This window comes from Mauremys reevesii, linkage group 3, assembly GCF_016161935.1.
Source record: "Mauremys reevesii isolate NIE-2019 linkage group 3, ASM1616193v1, whole genome shotgun sequence".
NCBI lineage: Eukaryota > Metazoa > Chordata > Testudines > Geoemydidae > Mauremys > Mauremys reevesii.
In genome coordinates, this window is record NC_052625.1 from 97,730,531 (window position 1) to 97,744,688 (window position 14,158).

General features: G+C 40.1%; 2 protein-coding genes across 2 annotated transcripts in view; both read right to left on the reverse strand.

Moving 5' to 3' along the window:
* Positions 1 to 6,266, reverse strand: part of CCDC170 (coiled-coil domain containing 170) — a 101,754-nt gene extending 95,488 nt beyond the window's left edge. Inside the window, 1 exon segment of the mRNA XM_039531940.1 lies at positions 6,151 to 6,266. The gene's annotated coding sequence lies outside the window, so the exon portion shown is untranslated.
* On the reverse strand, positions 1,614 to 14,068 carry ARMT1 (acidic residue methyltransferase 1). The gene is made up of 5 exons (XM_039531944.1): positions 13,973 to 14,068; positions 10,961 to 11,066; positions 9,927 to 10,168; positions 7,507 to 7,672; positions 1,614 to 6,452 (listed from the first exon to the last, which is right to left on the reverse strand). The coding sequence occupies exons 1-5, from the start codon at positions 14,011 to 14,013 to the stop codon at positions 5,685 to 5,687; spliced, it is 1,323 nt and encodes a 440-aa protein (XP_039387878.1). The 5' UTR covers positions 14,014 to 14,068; the 3' UTR covers positions 1,614 to 5,684.
* Positions 14,069 to 14,158: the final 90 nt, after the last annotated feature.

The window sequence follows — 14,158 nt, forward strand, 5'->3', positions numbered from 1 at the left end:
AGCAGACAGAAAAGTTCTTCAATCTGCAGATACTCTATGTAAATAAAGTTCTATTGTAATGGAACTGGTATTTTAAATTCAATTTGGTTTTTGTAAAGCGGTACATTTTATAGTAATCCTCACAGAAAACTAAAGTGACGGTTCTCTCTCTGTTGTCTGAACGATTCCAACTTGTCAGGGAGCAAGGAGTTAAGTGGTTTAAGTATAAGTGGAAGTTTTGTCTGAACTTGCAAGAAACTGTTTCAATTCCAACCATATATACACCCATAAGTTATTCAGGATGGCAGCAATAGACTAGTACATTTTAAAAGAATTATTGGGGAGAGACTTCAGTTATGCTTAGTGGGAAAATATTAAGTTGTTTTTCTCTTCCTTTGAGTTCTTTGAGTTCGGGAAACACTGTTGCTAAGATAACAGAAATTTGGCATGTGGTATAATACTTTGAAAGAGAGTCATTAGCACATATGCAGTTGAAGGAGGTTCAGGGCTACTGCCCCACATCCTTAAAACATTTTAACTTGCAAGATGAAATAACATTAAAAGCTGTTGGGCGGAGACTAATTGGTTTTATATATATTTTTAGGAACCCTTCTCTTTTTTGGTTATGCCCTATGAAGGAGTGTACTATCTCTTTAAGGGACAGGCTGCAGCCAACATTTGGAACAGCTTAGGGTGTAATCAAGGAAGTCCTATATGCCTGGGATATATAAACAGGAAGAGGAGGTGAAGAACCTGTGCATGCTGCAGTGGCTGATGGTTTCTCTCAGGCTCCAGAGGATCAGCCCTATGATACTCAAGGCTTGTCTATATTTACAGTGCTGTAGCTGCACCAGTGCAGGTGTAGCATGTAATGAAGATGTTACCTATGTCTCTGGGAGAGCTTCTCCCATCAGCACAGGTACTCCACCTCCCCAAGGGGCGGTAGCTATGTCAAAGGACCTCCTGTCAACATAGCACTATATACACTGGGAGTTAGGTCAGTATAACTGCATTGCTCATGAGTGTGGAATGACAGTTATACCAACATAAGTTGGTAGTGTAGACCAGGGCTCAGAGACTTAGTATTATGGGCTATTATGGGCTTTAAGATGAGAGCTCTCAACCAAGGTCTGGTCTGGAGGTGAGGACTTATGAATGTTTGTTGTGATTGCTGCTGCCCACAAGCCTCATTAAAGAAGGGACATACCATTTTGTTCTTTTGTGCTGTCTTCTCCTTGCCTTGGGCTTTTAAAATGGAAACCTATTGCCACCCAATCAGGGGAAATTAAGATGGGGCATATCTACAGCACCACACTGTGGTGCAAAGGGACTGCCCACATCTTTACATGTCCTACATTTTACATAGAACAATTCTTGATATAAGAGAAATATGGAAGTTTTACTAAGCTAGGACAGGATTTGTTGGAGGAAAACTTGAAGGTAAATTTGGGACGTATCTCACCCTAAATTTACCTTTTCTTTAATTAAATCAAGTTTTATAACAAAAGCCTATAAACAACCAGTATAAATTGAAAAGAAAGATTTCTGCAGTTCTAATCCTGTGCTTATACAAAGGTCTGCTTTTTCCATTCAAAAAATATTCATAATTAAAAGGGAAGGAACACAGACTTCCATTTTAAAACAAATGGAAATATATTGTAAGACTCTCGTGTTCAAAGGTTAGGTGTTGTCTGAAGATTCTTTTTAAGGTTTGACAAAACAATATCTATTTTGATGAAAGGGAAATTACAGTTCAGCATAAATCATTCTTACTGAAGAAACCCATACTTGAGTTTCAAGTTTATAAATGTATTGCATGTTTTTAATACCCGGATTTGTCTTAAGAAATATGTTTACAACTTTTTATACATTCATGTTGACTTACTGATTTCCAGAGGCTGCGAACTACGTGTGCAACAAATGATTTTCCTGGAGTTTGTATGATTATAGATAAGAGCCACCATTGTAGTTCAAAATTCAAAAAGTATGAGTTAGAGCTACACTTGTTCAGAAGGTGGATGGAAATGCCCGTATCCTGGTGATCATCTTGGAGTTGATTAGAAATACCCTTCGCTGTTATGAAAATTCAAATAGCACACAAGGAAAAGCCCAAGAAATTGGTTTAGAAATCCCCTGTGGGTTGTAGATTATAATAATGCAATAAATGTTAGAATAATTACATAGATATAATGTAAGTGAGCAGGAAGCATTTCCTTAAACAGAGGTATTAAAAGTATATCCTCATTCTATTTTGTTCCTACATTAATAAAAAGAATGAGTAGGCTTCCTCCTAATGACATAAGCATACTGTAAGTTACGTATTACAAAGGAGTGATTAATAAACATTTAGGAAAATACTTCACAATATACTTTGCTCCTAACAACTAAGCACATTTTTCTGATGAAGTATCTTATTGTAATAGGTAGGGTCTATATGACATGTTTGCATGGGATACAAATACCATTAGTTTTTTAGGAGAGGATAGTTAGTCTGCAAGCCCAGTAGCAATTCAATACGGTTCTACTGTGTATTCAGTATCACATAACAATCATTTAAAATCGTTTTTATAAGGTGCAAAGTTAAGCCTTCAAATTAGGAAGTGCCAGAATTAAGGTTGCCTCTGTACATTTAATGTGGCCTCTATTAGGGTGTAAATTATGATGGCGTCTTTAATTACATTATTACATACCATTATTTCCACCTTTCATTTAGTGTACAGGATGTGTCCTGAGAATGAATAGTGGTTGTGTTGCTAATGATGCTCTTAGCTGTTGGATCCCTGCCTCATTTGTTGCAGAAGTTGGAAGGAGTGTAGTGAATGAGGCAGGAGAATGCAGGAAGAGAGGCTATTTTCATGGTTTAGGGAGGATGGAATGCTCCTTAGAGAACTGGAGTCTCTACTAGAGAGTTCCTGGGTGATGCTGGGCAAGACACTAAACCAAACTTTTTACAGATGGTCACTGTGTTCCTCATTTTCAAGGTGGCCAATAAGATACCCAGGGGTCTGACTGAAGAAGTTCTAAACACTCACAGCTGCAACTGAAGTAAATGGGAGATATGCTCTGAATATATAAAGTGCTATAAAATACTAAGTTTTCTGGAAAGAGTCAGTCCCTAGGCATCTTAAATGGTACACCCAAAGTTAGTGTATGTTTTTACCTTAGTCTCTTTGCCTCAATTCCCTATCTGTAAAATGGGAATACCACCACCTAACTCCAGAGGTTGAAACATTCATTAATATTTGAGAAGCACTCTGATTAATACTTCTATATTCAGAGCAAGGTTTGAATAGTGTACAGTAATTAAAGCAAGGGGTCACATACTGGACAATGACAACAAATGAAATCCACTAGCTGCTCTTCAAGTGAGCACTGTCCATCCTATGCACTGAATGGGGTAGAGGTACTGTGCAAAAATATAGGATGTCATGTACTTAAAAGACGATCAAAACATATGCTCAAGGGTAGGGAAGAGAATGACAGTTGCCTAGGCAAGCTTAATTCTAGCTAAGACACTTATATAAGCCCCCATTCCTGCAGACCCTGAGTGCTTCATAGCACCCCAGTGAGGTAGGGAAATGCTATCTCCATTATACAGATGGGGAACTGAGGCACACTTTAAGTGACATACCCACAGTAACCCAGAAAATCTGTGAAAGCAGGCAACAGAACAGAGGCTTGAGTACCAAGCTGGCACCTTAACCACGGGACAATTCTTCCTGGTATTTCCTAGCTGTTGAGTACTTCGTTTTTAAACCTTAATGTTCTTTCTGTAGATTTTGTGTTTGTAATCTCCTAAGCTTTAAAAAAAAGCAAATTGGGGAAAAAATTCCAACATGTGGCTTACAGTGAGACCCAAGCAGTCATCAGCAGAGCAGGAACCTTTAGACCCACCTCACAGATATCTGCTGCTTGAGCTAACAGTAATTCACAGCAGTGGTAGGTTGTCACCCTGCACATGCACTCTCTATTAGAGGGAGATGAAAGACAGGTTGCGCTGCTATTTTCTGACAACACAGGAATTTGGGATTTAGTCTACGTTTTGAGGAGCGTGTGCAATAATGGTTAGACCCCAGTGCATACTTCTCCACCCCTGCACCCTTCTCCCCTTGTCCTTCCAGTCTGTCCTTGTCCCAGGTCTCTTCCCCCCCGCCCATACATGCAGCTCCCCCACTACACCCAGCTCACCTGAGACCGCCTGCCCTACCCCTTCCCTAGGCCTAGCTTCTCACCCCTCTATTACAATAAGAGCACTGCCACCACCTCACTGTATGGACTACAATAGCATAGGAAAGAAAATACCACTGCTCAGTTCCTGCTCCCAACATTTGGTTGCTGAGAGGAGGAACTCATGGGAAAATCCTTCTCCAGTGCAGAGCTGCTGGGTTAAGAATGCTCAATATTTTTCCCTTAACCTTGTTGAGAACAGCTGACACATTTTTGCTGAAACTTTCAACAAAAAAATTCTCTTCAGCAGGAGGCAGACACCCAGCACAGAAATTTCATCTGAAACAGATATCTTGCAGTATTATAAGCAGCTAAAATAGGGTTGCATCACTAATGGAAAGTCAGGCAACTTTAACTGTACATATTGTTACCTGTGCCCTCTCTCTACTACAAAGAAGGATTAAGCATAAATCCTGAATGAGTTTACCAAGATATCTGCTCCCTCACAACCATATTCAGGCTAACATCTAAATGAAGTAGGGGTGTGGTTTCCCTGCTCACTTACACATACTCATGCTAGCTCTCATTGTGCTAGTGCAAGTATAAACAGCAGTGTAGTTGCAGTCACACAGGATAGCAGCAGTAAAGGCACAGCTTGGCTGTGAGAGCAAGACTGAGTATGTGTTCACAAGTGGCGGGGGAAATCACACCCCTGGCTTGTCACAGTGTCAAACAATTCTTTCCACATCTTTAAAGATGGACTCTTACTCCCAATTTCAGAGTCTGAACTTGTCATGGGGGAGGTGGGGGGAGGAGGCTACCCCACTTGGCAGGCACTACTTGTGTCTTAGTGCTCTGACTCAGTTGGGCATCTGAGTCTTCTTTACAGGACCACAGTCTCACCCCCAAATGATCCTTCCTTAACCCACTGCTGACTACACCTACTTAGTTCTTTTTAATAGTTTTTGCCATTCTGAAAGCTATTTGCACATATTGACCACACAGATGAGAAAACATTGTCAATTTATGTAAAATACTCTTTGTGAGAGACAAATCAAACAGCTTTAAAATAAGACTTCTGTTGCAGTGATGCAGAAAACCCAGACGTTAATTTTTTTAAATGCATGAATCTAAGTACCATGCAACATATGGCACTTGAAAATGCCAAACAGTACTGGAACAGTAAATGCATGCGAAGGTGGAACCAGTTCCACAAGTAAATTGTATCTTCCACTGAGCATTAATTCTCTTTACTTACTGAAAGATAAAGTATTCTTAGGGACAATTGAAGTCATGTTCATCGTCAACAGATGTTGACATTTTAGATCATAAAATATCTACAATTTAATAACTTGAGTGTTAAAAGGAAAGTTTGTAAACTGTTGCACAACATCTTTAGCTTTTGTAAATCAGTAGTAACAAGCTACTTGCCAGAAACAGGTAAACGAAGAGCCCAAAATTGAACAGCAAAAGCACAGCTCTCTGAAACAGTGCAAATTAAACCTATTCCTCGGTAAACTATCAACCTCGCACCTGAATCACAAAGATGCATCAAACTGAACTACTCCGTATTTCCCACATATCATCCAGTCAGGTTCAGAAGTCACAAACTGCTCACCTTGTCCAGGTTTCAGACCAACCTGAACATCAGATTTTAGTGTTCTCAAGCTGCAGAGAGGTGCAGGATGAAATTTGTTTAAGGCTTGATGAAATGGAACAGTAAACTCCCATTTTCTATCTCCAGTTAGTTTCCTGTAGTTGAGATCACCTTTAAAAATAATTAAATGTGACTTCTGCAGCTCAGTGTACAAGTCAGTAGCAACCTGAGCCATACTACAAAATTCATGTGGCAGAGTCCAAAACATGTGATCATGGTAAACCAAAACTCCTTTTTTAATATAGCCCTCCCAGTTCATCCCACACCTAGACATCCACCTATTATTAGCAGACTGCAGCTGTTTAATAGTCCAGTTAAAATCTTGCTTTGTAGTATCCGATACATACCATGGTATACACTTTCCATGGAAATGGATTTCAGTAACTAACTTTGATGATAACAGGAAGTCAGCCAGTATTAGATCAGTAATAAGTTCATATCCAGCATTATCCAGGACTATGTCAACTCTAGTAACATCTTTTGACGTTCTTCTTTTCTTGCTGTTAATAAGCAGTGACCAAATGCTTTCCATATCATCCACTAAGATGAAAGTTTTCAAGTTGTCCAGCGATTTTAGAGGACTGGCTTTCTGAGAGTTGTCTTCACCAGCTGAAATGGAGAGGTCGCACTTATTCCCCCACAATGAAACCTGAAGAGAAAAAAGTCCATTTTGCTAAATCTCATTATTCTGTAGTATTTTGTTTTGTTCTAGAGACAGTGGGACCTGACTCCACATACATACTCCCTATTAACGCTCAACATTTTGTACATAAAGAGTTCAGAATGATTTCTGGGAGAGAAACCAAAATAATACTTTTCACTTCCAAAGAGACACCAGAAATGAATTGGAAGGGGGAAATACAAGCCTCTTTCCCATCTTTATCTTGGACTCACAACAGATTAGGTTTGGTATAAACACACTGACAGAGCTAAAGAAATTTATATTATATACACAACTCCAAAAAGCCTTGGCAGGGGTACACATAGGACTAATAATGGAAGGATAAGTGAGTTTTGATTACCTGGAATTTGTTAAGTTGATCTATATTGCAAGAATATGAAAATGTGCTCTTTTATGAAGTCTCAACAAACAGCTAGGTATGCAGCGTTGCCAACTTATGATTTTATTAAGTCTCATGGTATTTGGTGTTTTCCTAAAGCCTCAGCTCCTACGGCAATGAAATTATGAGAACTTCAACTTTCAGTTAAATAAATAAGTTTCTATCCCTAATGGTTAGAGAGAAAAGCTTGAATTTGTAAACACCACAACAATATTTTTTTTTAATCATGACAAGCAAATCTCATGACTTTTTGGAGCCTGACTCATGACTTTTGAATGCTTAGGGATGGCAACACTGGATGTACATGAAAAAGAATAAGCAGGGCTTGGAACATGTAATAGACCACCAGCGGCATGGAATTGACATGATTCTTGTCAATTACATGGCTACTCCTGTGGTCTTATTCAAAAACCCTATATCTAACCAGAGTCTTGTTAGTTTCACTCTGCTGCTCAGATCTTTAGCTAGCAGCAGAGGCACAAGAAATGTCTGCAGACTCAGCAGTAAACTGTATGTCAACATATGATAGGATATTTGCAAACATAAGGCCTAGAATTTTAAGTTTAAAGTTTAAGTTTTGCACAACTCAAATTTTGTAACTTGCCACAGGCAGGAACTGTGAATAAGAAATGCCAAGTTTACCTGCAGCAGCTTAAAAAATTCTTCTTGAAGTTGTTTTTCATTTAGGTCCTCAATGTTTTTAAGAAGTTCCTGCAAGTAAGTGCATATGGCAATAGCAGCTTGTTGGGATTCAAAGAAGCTGTGAACCTTTGCTTCTTTAAATACATCATAGTCGTCAATAGGAGGACTAAAATAGGAGGGAAAAAATATAAATATTAATATGCTTTCCATTTTCTCACAGCAGCAGCAGCAGCAAGTGTTAAATACAACTTGGTTTTTTTACATGAATGTTAAACTTGGGGTCCTAATCTGAAATTCTAGAGCAGGGGTAGGCAACCTATGACACGCATGCCAAAGGCAGCGCACAAATTGATTTTCAGTGGCACTCACAGTGCCTGGGTCCTGGCCACTGGGGGAGGGGGGGGGCCTCTGCATTTTAATTTAATTTTAAATGAAGCTTCTTAAACATTTTAAAAGCCTCATTTACTTCATCTTCAACAATAGTTTAGTTATATATTATAGACTTATAGAAAGAGACCTTCTAAAAACATTAAAATGTATTACTGGCATGCGAAACCTTAAATTAGAATGAATAAATGGAAACTCAGCACACCACTTCTGAAACGTTGCCAACCCGTTCTAGAGTAATGTGGCATGCCAGACTCCTACATAGCTCCAGTAATACTTACTTTGCATGATATTCTGTCTCATTTATTTTAAGCAGCACATACAGGTATTTATCAATAACAACCATATATATTATGGTTGTGGCCAAATGTCTCAATCACGATGGGCCCCCTTCTTCCTCCATTATATGGAGCACTGTATACACACTTTGGCTGCCCTTGAGGGTTTTCAATCCATGAGACAAATTGATGAAGGGTGACAAGCCAACTAGGGTTAAATAATTGGCCCCGTTTTTTTTCAGTACATTTGTATTTATGGTTGTGTAGCAACTTTTCACATGGACATACCTAAACCCTTTATGAAGGGAATGATTTTGTGAAAAATTTTCATCTGGGCATTCTAAAAATTAGCATAATAATTCTGTTAAACTTTATAAATGTAAAGGTTTTTTTTAAATGTATTGGAAAAGATAAAAACAATTTTTTTGGCAAATGACTCCGTATACCACACACACAAAAAAATAAAATAAAATAAATAAATAAATGTTTTAAGTCAAAGATCCTCCGGGATTTTGATTCGATGAACAGAAAAGCCCTTCATGTTGTTGACTTTCCCTAAGAGATTACAAAAGAAAAGAATTCTTCACTTTTGGTGTGAAGGGAGATTTAGAGAACACAATTCCAAAACAACAGGAAATACAATGAATGGATTCCCAAATGTGCAACTGACACTGAAACTGACATTTTCTGGTTTGGAAAAAATGTTCTTTCCCTACCTCATTTTGGAAACTAAAAACAATTTACCCATTTAGTTTACAAAGATTTGTGTGACATAGAATAAGTGAAAATTTTAGAAGCCTTCTTTCACACTATGATCTTTCATTATTTGTTTTGTGTATGGGGTGAAGCTTTGTTTTGGAGAACTGAATTCTTAATATTGTGGCTTACATTAATAACTCTTTTTCTACACAATGGGTACAATTTTCAGAAGTGCTTAAGTCTCACTGAAAGTCAGTGGGACAAAGAGGCCTAACTCAACTAGGCTCTTTTGAAAATTTTATCCAAAAATATCAGAGGTAAAAAGTGTATTAGTATGTGTGATTACAACTAACTACTGCCACCACATTTTTATCTTTTAGTGCCTGCTACTACTCCTGTTGAAATTAATGGGAGTTTTGCCATTAACTTCAAATGAAAGCTGGGGTTGGCTTTTTTTTCCCAAATGAAAAACACCAGCCAGTTTAACTTTTTTAGAGGGCACACAGAAAACGTTAGCTCAACCTCATATATTACTTAATTAAAAGGGAAGGCTAGCAGAGTTTGAATTATGTATGTTGCAAAGGAAGCAAAGTCTCACTAGTACCTTAACTGGGGAAATTGTTGCTAAGACTTTTTTTCAGTGTTCTACTTACTCCACTGCTCGGACTACTGCTCTACATTTGTAAGAAAGGTCTGCATTTTAAACTAAATCCTCTCGGAAGCATCAGTAACTTTTAACACTCAACCTGAATTACTCTGCAAGAAACTGAAAACTCAGGCTCAGATGTCTCAGCAAAGTGAATCACGAGAACTGGAGCAGAAAAGTGACTGACTTAATATACTTCCAAGATCTTCAGCACAAAAAAAATGACCAAAGACAGTGAGCGAATCGGGGGGGGGGGGGGTGTTGTACAAAGAAAAGGAAAGATGGTGAACGTTTAAAACAGCATTGTTTCATTTTAAGCTTACTCCCCTTTTTATGCCTCTCAGATGCACACAAAAAAAATCAGAAGAACTATACAAAGGGTAACAACTCATGTTAGAGTGTATACTTACTTATGAACTAGTGCTTCATGAATCCGGCGGTACATGTAACACTCCACATATAACCAAGGGGACTGAAACCAGCTTGGCTGTTCATTTCCATCTAATAAATTTTGTTGATATTCTAGGTATTGATTCCACAGTGGAACATCAGGGAGTTTATCATCCAAGGGAACCAATGGTTTGTCTGTTTGCAGCTCATTCCTTAACTTAGAGAGGATGGATATAGCGTTCTTCTCTGCCTCAATGCCTTTCTGAAATAAAATGGAAAATAAGTGTCCCTAGTCCAAAAATAAATTCCTGTATAGCTACATACTCTATGGTAGATAAATTTTACTGCAAAGGGAAATAAGTTTTGATTCTTAAAAATCAAATAAATATCAGACTCTTGGGATCTTGCACTTGAACAGAGACAAAAGTCTAAGTCTAAGTGATGCTCAGTGAAGCTTTTGTTCTACATCTGACATTCACTGCAGTTTCACACCTTCCAAGCTAGAAGAACCCCCATATGCCATGAAAAGTATTTGATTCTATGTTGAGACAGGACCTTTTGCTCATACTCCATTATGTTCAACAAAATGCCTGGTTCACTGGGGAGAACTGTTAGGGGTCTACTACAGTAGTGGGCAGATGAGGTTCTGTAGACTGCAATGTGCAGGAGATCAGACTAAATAATCATGATTGTCTCTTCCAACATTAAAGTCTACAAGTCTATGAGAACAGCAGCCTAAACCTTGCCATCCCCACAAGGGCCAAGATGGATATGCCACATACCGCCATCTAACCAAAGAACAGAAAACTCAGGAAGTTTCAGGAGCAGAAAGCCAAGAAAAAACATTAATAAAAGTCAGACGTAACATATAAGAAATAACCAGGAAAGGAGAGGAAAAAGACAACTCGGGGTTGAGAAAAAAAAAAGAGGCCACGTGAGAAAAATTAAGAGGGAAGACAACATGAGGAAAACAGGAATAAAAACAAAGCAGAGAAAAGAGATCTCTAAGAGGTTTCAGTATGAGAAAAATAGTATGAAACAACAGTACTCTTACCTCTCCATGTTCTTCAAAGAATTCATTTTTATGTCGGTGCAAAGTATCAATAACCCTAGTTAGGATTTGAGGCAACCTGTCCTTAATTGTAAAATATGCAAAAGACCTAACAAGAAAAGAATCACAGCAGTACATTACTTACTTTCATTAACACAAACAGATTTAATACCTTTTCCCTATTTATTCATTACTTTAATTTCAAGTGCAATCTATCACATTTAAGGATAGCATATAAAATGTAGTAATTTCTGTTTTGCTAGCTGCTTTTCAAGTTAGAGGAAGGAGTTGGCAAATGTGAAAAATTCATTTTTCATTTCCCCATATCCTAATGGACTAAGGAAATACTTTCGCCCTGGCAGACCAGTGAATTCCAGTGTAAAACACTCTTTCACTGAGAATGCTCAGCTATTAGATGTTGAAATCAAAGGAGGCAGGTTCAAGTGCCCAAATGGCTTATTAGAAGAAATGTACACTGTTTTAACCTTGTATCTTATTGACACAGCTAATAAAAGCAAAGTAACCTCAGACTTACCCTACACTTCCATTTATGTTACAACATACCCAATTCCTAAAACAATTTACCTGGATGAATAAAAACCAGATTTGAAGAAGGGCAATAAGTTAAACAAAATGACATGCATTAAAGCACTCACTATAACTAAGTCAGAACATTTTCATTTAAACTTCAATTCAGCAAACTATGTTTTGTCAAAATTAAAACGTTTCATGAAGACGTATTGTTTCCACTAAATTTCTGTCGGGAAGGTTTTGGGGTCCAGAAGGAGACTCTAGTTGGGTTGAGAGATGAAAAACCTTGGCTCTGAATGAGGCAGAGCAGGGACTTGAACCCGAGTCTCCCACATTCCAGACCAGTGTTTTAACCACCAAGTTGTAGAGTAACTGACATTCAGGCAGACTCCCCTTGACAATTCTGTTTTTCTAAAATAATTCAAAAGGAGTATTTTGGTGGTGTTGTTCCAATGAGGAACAAAAACAAATTTCAAAAACTCAAGAGCTGCCACAAAATAACACTGCCATCTTCCCATAGCTCTTGTTCTCATCCCAAGAAGTGTTTTTCCAACTCTGGTAACGAAGCTTTGTCAAGGAGGCAAATTGACAGGCATCACTTGTGTCATCTTTTCAGATGATAGTATAATACTGTCAAACTAGTGCTATAATGTATATACACTGATAGGGTGATATGCAATCCTATACATATGGTTACTTTAATACACATAAAAATTCACTGTTAAGCAATCAGGACTGCTAACCCCACAACATACCTGACCCAAACTCACAATATCAAGGAAAAGTTAGGGTATGTTAAAGTACATAGCCTCTGTTCCTCCACTCACACTTCATCACCACCACAAATATCAAACAACACTGACCATGCACTGCAACCTCAACTCTGCCCTCCTCCTTGTTTCTGCACATAACCTTTGCCAGATTTCTCCTCCTTCACCTCTTCCTCCAATACTATTAGTTATGGATATCAGGTACAAAGTAAAGGGCTAGATGCAGAAGGATTGCTAAAGGGAGACTGCCCAGCCTTCTGTCATGACAGGACAAAATTAAGGTTGTCATCCATGGTCTTTGTTGTATTGCATAAGCCTCTCTCTGCTGCTGTAGGATAAAAATCTGACAGAAAACTGTAGCTCCTGGTAAGGAAGATTTCATATGTCCCTGATTCCACTGAACCATTAAGCCAGCATATGCAGTGTATATACTTTTATTAATAACTAATAACCCTAAATCCAGTCTTTTTTTAAAAACCACTCATTACACCAGATCTACTCAGAATACACACCTCTCTACCAATTTTTTTGTAGCCAATGTTTTGAAGAGATATTGGTCAATAACAAAAAGGTAAAGCTTCCCCCAAAATTTTTTTTTGCCAGAACCCAATTTCAGAGACTTCCTATTAAAAACCAAACCAAACCAAAGCTACCAGGAAAAAAAAATCAAAGGGCATAAGAATTAATCCTGTGTGAAACTTCACCTCAATAAGTCACCTACCTTTAGAGAAAGGTAAGAATTCAAGCAATATTTTAAGTCAATTTTAGTCATTAGCAGGCACCTCCATTTACTAAATGTCAATAATAATACAGAGATGACAGGCTGACAAAGGTGGCTGGTATCTGCCACAGTGCAACAACTTAGCTAACTCAGTGTTAATGTGTCACAAAAACTACGTTAATAACCTTAAACTACAATTTTAATAGATACCTACGAAGCTGAGAGACTAAAACCCATCATAATCCTAGTACTAACCATCCAGCTGGAGGAACACCTCCATGGGTACTGAATACATGGAGATGTACCGGCGTTGGAGCCCGCAACGTAACTGCACCGACGGGGGGGGGAGGGGGGGGCAAGAGCTCAAGGTCTGGCCAGAGGAGCAGTTTCACTTCCACTGGCACGTCTGTACGTCTCTGCCTTGCTACCAAAACCGCGTTTGCAGTGCCCTCTAGGATGCAGGGAGTGCGGGCTTGTGTAGAAGGGAGACCAGCGATAAGGGCGAATTACCCAGGCCAGCCGCCCCAGCTGAGCTGGGGTAACAAGAGCCCAGGACAGCCTGGCCTCGCGGCCAGGGCACTGCACAGCGAGCGAAGCTGTCGGGCCGCGCTCTGTCCCCGCGTACGGAGGCGGATCTCGGACTCTTCGGTTACCGGGCCCTCCGCGCCTTGCCCCACAGGAGCCCGCCCCCGAGCCCGGGAGCCCCGCTAGTGCGCCGGCCCAGCGCTCTCCCGCCTACACCGCGGACCCGTGACTGGCGGGGAGTCACGACCCGGGGCAGGATTCGACTTTCCGCCCTGCCCGGCCGCGGAGCTCTGCGGAGGCAGCTGCTGGACGCAGCCCCCCAGGGCAGGTTCGCCCCCCGAGGGCCCATTCCCAGGTGCCCCCGCCCGCCGGGCGCTCTCGGCTCCTGAATGGACTGAGACGTGCCCCGCCCCGCCCCGCCCCAGCGATGCCCGGTTGCGAACCCCCGCCCGCCGAGCAGTGACGGACCCCTGGAAGCTGCCCGACAACGACACCGGCACCGCCGCCATCTTCCCCCCGCGGAGTAGCACTGCGGCGCCGCCCCGGAAATGACGCAAGCGCACCTCGCTGTGTCTCCAACGAGTATTATCAGCGCCGCAGGAAGGAGGAACAAGCACGCGGGGCGGGGCTAGTGGATGAGGGGGCGTGGTTACA

Bases quoted from the DNA above. Each gene is read 5' to 3' on its own strand.
- ARMT1 (XM_039531944.1), bottom strand. From the start codon at position 14,013: ATGGCGGCGGTGCCGGTGTCGTTGTCGGGCAGCTTCCAGGG. The intron at 7,673-9,926 runs GTAAGTATACAC...CTCCTATTTTAG, and splicing joins CATGAAGCACTAGTTCATAA to TCCTCCTATTGACGACTATG. The intron at 6,453-7,506 runs GTAAACTTGGCA...TTTTCTCTTCAG, and splicing joins AATTTTTTAAGCTGCTGCAG to GTTTCATTGTGGGGGAATAA.